At 42.1% G+C, this 10,068-nt stretch overlaps 1 protein-coding gene across 1 annotated transcript; it reads right to left on the reverse strand.

Annotated features, from left to right (window-relative positions):
* Nucleotides 1-223: 223 nt before the first annotated feature.
* LOC125287650 (transmembrane protein 26-like) lies at nt 224-9,844 on the reverse strand. The gene is made up of 6 exons (XM_048233591.1): nt 9,209-9,844; nt 8,998-9,094; nt 8,635-8,718; nt 6,138-6,346; nt 1,865-1,944; nt 224-1,132 (listed from the first exon to the last, which is right to left on the reverse strand). Exons 1-6 carry the CDS (start codon nt 9,394-9,396, stop codon nt 873-875), a joined length of 918 nt encoding a protein of 305 aa, XP_048089548.1. The 5' UTR covers nt 9,397-9,844; the 3' UTR covers nt 224-872.
* Nucleotides 9,845-10,068: the final 224 nt, after the last annotated feature.

Here is a 10,068-nt window from a genome sequence, read left to right on the forward strand (position 1 = left end):
CACTGTCATGATCTTCATAGACCAGTGTTTCAGTGTCCGCAAGCTATCCCAAGTGGTCCACGAGCAGACGTGGTAAAATATAATATAGATGAGTTGTTTGCAATATTGTTTTAGTTTTTATTTCAAGCAAAACATTTTAGTCGCCGTTTTTTCACAACAATAATGCATCTTAAGATAGTCTTAGTCAGTGTTTCAGGACATTAGTGCAGTCTCGTCATCGTCTCGTCTTAGTCATGGAAAAAAAGGTTGTTGACTAACATTTTTCCTCTCGTCTCGTCTGACGAAATTAACACTATATCAATGTGAGGTAGGAATTCTGTTATTACTTCACAATTACAACACAATTATAACAACAATAGAGCCAATTATTTCACTTCCAAACACATTTCAAATTCGTCAGGCTTCCAGTTGAACTCTAGAAATAAAGGATAGCACTCAGTTTTTATTTCTAAAGTTTATCTTTGACGCTCAGGAGGATTTAGCACCCAGGTGTGCATAAACCAAGGTGTTGAGCAGGTTAGCCCGACTGCCTTGTCACCACTTCTGATGGTGCATTATACTCAATCAATGACAGTCCTTTCAAGTAAATGGTCTTCATGGATGCACTTGCGTGAACACTCTGAAGCTCCCTAGTGAGGCTTTCAGCTAATGATCTTCCCCCTAATTGCCCTCTGGCATGTGTCTGAAAACAAATATTTATACTGCATGCATTTTCGTTGGAACCTCAATGTTTACTGGCAACGACGCTAAGAAATGTCTGCGACTGTCCCTTATCTCAACTCGAACAGGCTCAATCTGGTTTCCTGAGTACGCGCCCCTCAGGTGTCTCGACTTCCTGTATGTGTCACGGCAAGCAGGCATGGGGCGCGGACTCACATGGACCATTTGAAGTCCTGGCAGATAACGATGAGACGATAGACGTTGAGGATGACCACTAGGAAGTTCTTGATGGCGAAGAAGAGGAGCATCTGGTGGACGACGCCAAAGTGGAGCATGACTGTGAGGCGCACCACCAGGAACGGGCCGTCCTGGATGAACAGCGTCTCCACTATCTGCCAGATGTCCGTGCGGTGGCGGGACAGGAAGGAGTCGCCCTGCGGCCCCTCGGAGTCTGCTTCATCTGGGGTCAACACTGAGACACACACACACACACACACACACACACACACACACAGATAAGATACACACACACACACACACACACACACACACACACACACACACACACACAGAAAGATACACACACACACACACACACACACACACACACACACACACACACACACACACACAGAAAAGATACACACATACACACACACACAACACACACACACACACACACACACACACACACACACACACACACACACACACACACACACACACACACACACACACACAGAGATACACACACACACAGAGAAAGATACACACACACACACACACACACACACACACACAAACACACACACACACACACACACACAGAGATACACACACACACAGAGAAAGATACACACACACACACACACACACACACACACACACACACACACACACACACACAGAATAGACACACACACACACACACACACACACACACACACACACAGACACAGACACACACACACACACACACACACACACACACACAGACACACACACACACAACTTGTGGTCACAACACAGCCATTGTGCCCAAAATTCTCAATACATTGTAACTGACTTGTTGTAGGAAAAACAGATTGATTGTCTTGCTGAATCAATTCTGAATTAGCACAGCTTCAAGCTCACCCATAAAAACTACCAAAACAATTTCTAACTGACATTGAAAGAGACAGCTACACAACCTGAGTGTACAGACCTGAGAGATGGAGTGGGAATTGCAACATGGTCCAAGTCCACACGGCTAGGATGATGTAAACCAGATTTGGGCTAGACTCCCTGAGATGGAGAGAGAGAGAGAGAGAGAGAGAGAGAGAGAGAGAGAGAGAGAGAGAGAGAGAGATAGGGAGAGAAAGAGAGAGACTATGGGTTATCTGCATCTTTATTGGTTAAAAAAAAATAATACTAAAAAAAAAATATATATAAAATACCAGATATGGGCTAGTCGCCCTGAGATGGAAAGAGGGAGAGAGAGAGAGAGAAAGACTATGAGTTATCTGTATCTTTATTGGATAAAACTGTCTTTCATAAATGTCACCCACGAAATACAAGAAAAAAAAATGAGTACCAAAAAGAGGACAAAGAGAGAAATAGAGGTGAAGAAGAAAGAAAAAGAAGGAATAAGAGAGGGAATAGAATTCTGGGAGAACCATCACTGTGAAAACCCGCCATATATATTTTACTGACCCCTGCAGACCGCTTTGCGAGTGTGGTAAGAGCAAAGACGACACTCCACCTTAAATTGCGGCTTTAAATGCTTCTGCAAACTCGTCGCGTGTATTGTGTTACAATATGAATAATGCACTCTGTGAAGTCTCATGGCGTATTTGTATGCACTGGGGACACACTGTATGTGGAGGGCACATGTTACACATATAAAACAAGCCACCGCAGAGACCAGGCCTCTCTGGGTTTTGCATTAGCGGTCATTCAGCCGAGCACACCCTTGGGCATTGGGATTTCAGAGATATGAAAGACAATCCGATGTGGAAAGTGCCTTAACAGACTGAGACGGCTTGTGTTTTATAAAAACACATTTTGGAAAACGGCACCACTTGGTTTTTTCCCCTGCATGAGGCAGAGAGACCTCCTGGATGCCCGCCCAGTTTAGTCATTTTGGAAATGATTGCTAATGGGGCTCTAGATATTGGGGTTGCATGTCGATGAGCGTTATTACGGTGAGAGGGTACCTGCTGTGTGATATGAGACAGAGCTAATTCTTATTCCACTATGCAGGAGACGTGCCTCTGAGCCCCAGCACTGCAGCGCGCTCCATACTGTGCAGAGTACACTTCCTCTCGCTCTTCTTCCTCACTAATACACACACACACACACACACACACACACACACACACACACACAGACATAAATACACACGCACACACACACACACACTTGTACACACACACACACACACACACACACAAACACACATACGCACACACACACACAAACACACACACACACACACACACACACACACACAAACATACACACATTCACACACACAAGCGCACACAAACACACACACACAAACATCAAAGCATTACAGGCAGACATCCACCCATCCACACACACACACACCCACACACGCACACACAGTGTCTACCATGAGTCACTCTCAGATCCCCAAGTCCCTACATCAACATTCTGCATCCCTCAGCAGAACAAGCAGCAAGGTCGCTACTCACTCTGGCCTTGCCCAATGTCCTTAGACCTACACGTCAGAACCCTCCTCTGGTGGTTTCCATTTTTAATCTCACACACTTCCCCTCTCTCTAACACACACACACACACACACACACACACACACACACACACACACACACACACACACACACACACATTGCTCTAAACCAGTGTTTCTCAAACTTTTTCAGACGAAGGACCACTTAACCATTAAAAAGGAACGCACGGACCACCTAGCTAAAAAAAAAAAAAAATTAGACCTACTTCAACAGTATATTAGCTAGTGATGGGGACGAGACCGTCTATGCCGAGTCCGAGACAAGACCGAGTCTTTGAAGGGTCGAGACCGAGTCGAGACCAAGTCAGTTGGTTTTCAAATACAGTCGAGTCCGAGTCAAGACCGAGTCTTTGAGGAAGCAAGTCCGAGTCGAGACCGAGTCCTTTAGGAGTTGAGACCGAGTCGAGACAAAGACCATAAAAACATGTCAGTTTTAATATTCATAATTTAATATCACCCCAATTAATAATCAACAGTTAGGCCCAGGCTTGGAATTTCACCATTTTGGGGGCAAGGCCACTTGGCCTTCAGTTGGGCATATTTGGTGGGGGGCACAAAGGCCACATGTCAGGGCACCAAGGCCAAAGTAGTAGGCTATAAAAAATAATCAAAGTTGTATTTAGCCTATTCACAGCAGTAGACCTGCATCACTGTATGAAACATTACAAAAACATGAAACATGACATATTACATAGAACTGTAAATCATCTGATCATCTAATATTTAGATGTCTAGGCTATATTTAATATTTATATTTATTTTATATTTGGCCTGTTATGGAATCATGTATTGAACAATTTAAGCACAGCTCAGCTTTAAGAAACTCAAATAGCCTAGATGCATGCTTAGCATTTTTGATCATTAAGACTCCTTTCACAAACTCTTACTCAGCTGTATATCCTCTGATTTTAATATTTACCTATATCTAGGCAATATTTGTAACATTTATTTTGTATTTGGCCTATTATGAAATCATGAAGAACGATTTAAACACATTTTGAAACCTAAAGACCAAAGTTGGAAACATGAATGTATGAATGAATGAACCGGAATACTCTGGAACGGCTTACTGTACAGGGGACTGCTTTACAACTTTTGTGTTCGTAAGGTCTGCTGTTTATTCTGATATATGGTTTGTCATGTGTTGAACTAAGGGTTAGTGGAAGTATTCCACCAAGATGAATGGGTAGGGAGATGGGTGTAGCACCTATGTAGACGCGGCGATTAAATTTAATTATATTATTTACTTTTCTCAAGAACTGTTCACCACAGCAATTAGCGGCTAACATCGTTTAAAAAGCTGAGAAAAGCTCTTTCATGTGATGTGATACATGTGTCTGTGTGATGAGTAGGCTTAGCGATTATGGTATTTCAACTGAGAAGAATGGATGAGTTTTGACGACTTTCTGTCTTGCCATGCGCTTGTCATTTTCTCCACTGCGAAGACTGAATTAGTTTGCGCTGTGATGCTAAGATTGTTTTCACAGGCTATAGGGTAAATAAAAATTGTTATTAAACGGACGCAAAGCAGAATATTGAAAGAAGGGGGCACCAAGGCCAACGCAAGACGTGGCTGCCGTGAAATTTCATTTTCAAATTTTTTTTATATGAGCATAAAAAAATTGCGTTGGTCTCGAGGACTCGGTCTGAAATTACGAGTCCTTCTCCCACTGTGGTCCGAGACCGAGTCAAGACCGAGTCTTTGAAGGAACGAGTCCGAGACGAGTCCGAGAAAGCAGAAATCGGTCTCGAGACGTACTACATCACTGATATTAGCCTACACAATAGGCCTACTCACTGAACCACCTTGCTTATTGCCTTTGCACTTTGCTTATTGTGTCAGAGGATTCATATGATTTAAACTGGCATTTCTTACACAGACAGCGTTGCAGAGGAAAATAAAGGAAAAGAAGGAAAAGAAAGTTGAAAACTTGGAACATTTTGAAAAAAAAAAAGAAATATTTTGTCTTCAGCAAATGTATGTGTTTCGGCCCAAAGTTTGAGAGTGCAGTTTTCAACTTTGTTTTCACCGTCTTTTTCAAACTCACACCCAAAGAGGAATTTTAATTTTGGAGTTGACATGCCTGTCCCTGCATTCTTTAGACTCTCTATTCTAGGAACCCACTCTTTTTACCCAGGTAAAGGTAACAGCCGTTAAAGCTGGGAACAGACTTCTTGATTTTGTCAATCGCACCTGATTAGAACACGATTGAGCTGACTACATACAGAGTCTGGTAGGCTACAATTGGGAGTTAGTTATGAGCACAGACATGACGATTGATCTGTTGGCTGTTTAATCTCATAAGAGGGGGTGATCGGTAAGCTAGCCTAGGAGGGTATTAGCTAAATGTTTAGGTGCGCTACAAATAATTCTATTGGTAATATCTAACTCTATACTGTAGATATCTAAAGGTTCAGTGGCAATGCTCCAACAAATGCTAACAAACTCTAACATCCAAATATTTTGTTATTTTGTTTGATCCATTCACTGTGCATACATCTATGGTTTGATTAATGTGTTTCCCATGTGTATAATAAAGTCTGTCTGGTGTAAATGATGTATTTTTGGTAACACTCCTAATTTAGGGACTTTTGCTATATTAAAGTTTATTGAATCACTGTGTGGACTGTGGTGAAGCGATGTTAACGTTTGAGCTCAACGGCCAATCAAATTAGGCTACAGAAAGAACAAGGTGGTGTCCATGACGCCAAAAAAGGGACTAACTTGACGTCGGACAGCGTCTCACTGGTGAACTCCAGGATGTCGGCGGCGGTGCCCACGAAGACCAGCAGCAGCTGGGAGAGCTGGTCGCGAGTCACCCCCACGCCGATGGGCAGCAGCCACTTGCCCACGATCAGAAGGATGAGCAGGATCTGGTGTAGCGCCAGGATCCAGTCATTGGCACACACCGAGGAAAGCATCTTCACCGAGTCCTAGGGGGTCAAAAGCAGTAGTTCAGTAGCTAAAACCACATTGGAGGGGAGCAATTCAGGGCAGTTGTGGCCTACTGGTTAGTGCTTCGGATTTATAACCGGAAGGTTGCCGGTTCGAACCCTGACCAGTAGGAACGGCTGAAGTGCCCTTGAGCAAGGCACCTAACCCCTCGCTGCTCCCCGAGTGCCGCTGTTGTAGCAGGCAGCTCACTGCCTCGGGATTAGTGTGTGCTTCACCTCACTGTGTGTTCACTGTGTGCTCAGTGTGTTTCACTAATTCACGGATTGGGATAGATGCAGAGACCAAATTTCCCTCACAGGATCAAAAGAGTATATATACTTATATACTTATATAATTCTACCAGAAATACTCAGAAGGCCGGGATGGAATTCAAAGAGTCAGAGTCACCACTGCTACTGACTCCATTATGTGCAGACTTGGAGTAATTTCCATTTTTTTTTTTTTATTTCTTTTATTTTATTTCATTTTAATTTATTTATTTTTTATTATTCGTTAATTTGTTTGTTGTTTGTCTTGTATGTCTTGGTGTCACGGGTAAGCTGGTGACTACGCCGCTCCATCTGGCATCTATTGTCTTGCGTATCAGTCTTGTATGAGGAGCGCTTTGGGTTGCACTCTGTGCATACAGAAATGTGCTATATAAATAAAAGTGAATTGACTTGACTTGACTAGAGTACTAACAGCAACAGAGAGAGGAATGAGGTGGAACGTTCGCCTCTGCTGTCTGGGGTCCTTTTTTTAAAACCACATCCATTGTGAGTGGTCTATCTAGAGTGTTCATGATTAGGCAATAAAAAAAACATGCATTATCATTAATAATCCACAAGGCATTAACAAAGGGGGGGGGGGGTGTTGTTTGGGATGTGTGATGGCATCCTACAGTAATCCCTTCCCTGCATATAGACAAAAACACATGATAGTGGCTGATCACTCATGACAATCAGAATGAGAATTATTGTTGTGTGCCAGGTATGTTTGGACATAGGTTAGGATTAGAACTTATATTGCAATGTCCATGACAGTGTAAACATAATACACAGACAATAATGTATACAGAAAGAATGCAAGAGAGCATACACACATAGTGAAAAATGAGCTTGGATGTACAAATAACAAACAATAATACTGTAAGGTGTTGACAGTGACGCAGACCTGTACAGTACCACTCACAAAACTCCTAATTTTTCAAATGTAGGACAATTTTCAAAAACAAAAGTTCTGATGCTCTAGTAATGGAATGTTGAAGTGACTCAAGGAGGTGGACAACGTTGATTTACACTGAGGACACTTGCACAGAGCTATGAGAGGATTCTTTAGAGGATACGAAAAGCCTTGTCCCAATTATTATTACTTCTGCATCCTCCATGTCGGCCAAGTAATACCAAGGGCCATTAAACAACTGAGATGCCACTTAAAGCAACACCAAAGCACTTTTCCTCTGTCGCACACATGCTATTTGTTTATCCAGCACTGGCTTTGCCAATAACGATGTCCACAGACAAGGTAGAATATGTTGCATGATTTTATGAAAGTATGATGTACTGTGACATCAGAAGCAAGTCAGATTTGTAGTTCCTTATGTCTCATTCCATCGAACTACAGATTCGCTACCCGATCTGGCAAACTTACATAGTGCGGTTATAGCCGATAGACCAGCCTTGTTAGACTATATTTTTAATAATGTTTTCTCAAGCAGCTAAATGTTGTTATTGGTGTTTTACTATTTAAAATGCACTCTAGAAGTCATAAATAAATAAATACATTCTAAATAAAAAGTCAACCCACTCAGTAGCACTTGGAAGTTTTTTCCACACATCTCTCACTCCACTGACCACCAGCACACCTCCAGAACGGGAAATATAAGGCTGAGGTCTGTGTTTCCTCAAAAAAGCATCTCTTGATGGCCAAGTGAAACACCCTTTGAGTACAAGTCCACCACAGTCCACTGACACCTCCGTCCAACTGGCACACACAAATAAGCCAGTGTGTTGAGGACTTGTAATTGTTTTTATAGAGGGGTGGGTGCAGAACATTCATTTTAATGACCAACTGAGTCTGGAAAAGTAATTTTGAAGTTAGAGAGTCTGGGGAAAATAATAGTTGTCAGTAGTGCAGCACTCACACTAGAGTCACAGTGCTGAGGTGTCATGACCTAGGCTAAACGAGACGAGGTAGCCTATTGTCCTGTTGGGTTGGAAAATCAACACACACAAACACACACACACACACACACACAGAGAGAGAGAGAGAGAGAGAGATAGCCTACCGTAAAGGTTTCACTCCCATTAGTTGAGTTCCTCCAGTTGTTTATAATACTCTTTAGGCTCTCTGAGGAATCCAGCCGGCGACACTGAAACATTAAGAAAAAGGATGGGAAATTGAGAGCAGGCCTAGCAAAGAATGAAAGAAAGAAGAACAAAAGTACAACATCCACTTAAATCATCAACAATGGTTCAGTGTAGGCCGACATGAGGAAAGTTAACATAAGTGCTAGACTACTACTACTATTTCTTAACTTGTAGGCTACATTAACTGCCTATGCCTATGATACATTTCCATAACCTCTTTGGTTTTCTGAATGCCGACTCTAAAGTAGCCTAGCCTATAATAATCTATTCCGTTAGCCTACCTTATCATCAGCCGATTTGTTATGTTGATGATGCAACTCTAAAATCCATATGCTTGGAATGATGCTGAGAAGAAAGAGGAGTATAGCGGGGGAGAACCTGTGACAGAAACCAATTAGTCATTTATTTTTTGTCCAGTTCAGCATCCAGACCAATGTGTCGTGACTGTCCAGCTACCAACACGTAACTTTTAGGAAGTAATAAGCTACTTACCATTTGTAGTCGCTACCTTTTCTTCCCTTCAAAGTTACTATCATTTCGGCCACGAGCGGTAAGTATAGGATGGTGAGAAGCCAATAATTATTATTATTTTTTACCGATGTCACTCTCCAAACTCCGATGAGGGACACCAAAATAAAAAGCGACCTTGTGATAACCGCAGAAATAAACTTAACGAACATTGTTGTATTAATATTAATATGCTATTTGCTGGAAAATGTTGGACACCTTTCAGACCTTCTCAATCTCCGGACAAACTGACTGAATGAGAGTCTGTCCATGGGAAAAGAGGCTAGACTACTCTAAAGACCGCCCTCGGTGGTCATAGATCATCCAGCCTTCAAGTTCTGACACACAACTTTCGGGCAAGGTGGCCAGAGTTGACATCTAAGTTGCAGTTGCATCACCAAATTGCAGGGCACTGTTCTGGATACGTTCCCATTACAGAAAAATATCCTAACTGCTTGTCCTATCTTAACTTAAGTTTCAAAGATAGGAAAAATCCTATCTTCCTATTACAGAAGCAGTTCCTAAACTCATGGCTGTGTCCTATCTTATCTCAGACCTCCTATCTTATCTTAACTTAAGAAATCCTAACCATAACTGTCAATTAGATTTTTAAATCGGCAATCGTCCTGTCATGCCTGTTTCTATGATTAGAATGTATACAATACTGCCTGTATCTATGAGAATGTATCTATTAGAATGTCAGGTTGCAAAGATGGTGTTCTAAAGACAGTCAGAGACGGTTGATAAATGTATATTAAGGATCTTTGAGACAGTTGTTTGCTCAAGATGGACAAACCATATCAGAGAGAAATAGGTCTAGGTTAGGCCTATGTAGGAAGAAAGAG

The sequence above is a fragment of the Alosa alosa genome, chromosome 22 (genome assembly GCF_017589495.1).
Source record: "Alosa alosa isolate M-15738 ecotype Scorff River chromosome 22, AALO_Geno_1.1, whole genome shotgun sequence".
Lineage (NCBI taxonomy): Eukaryota > Metazoa > Chordata > Actinopteri > Clupeiformes > Clupeidae > Alosa > Alosa alosa.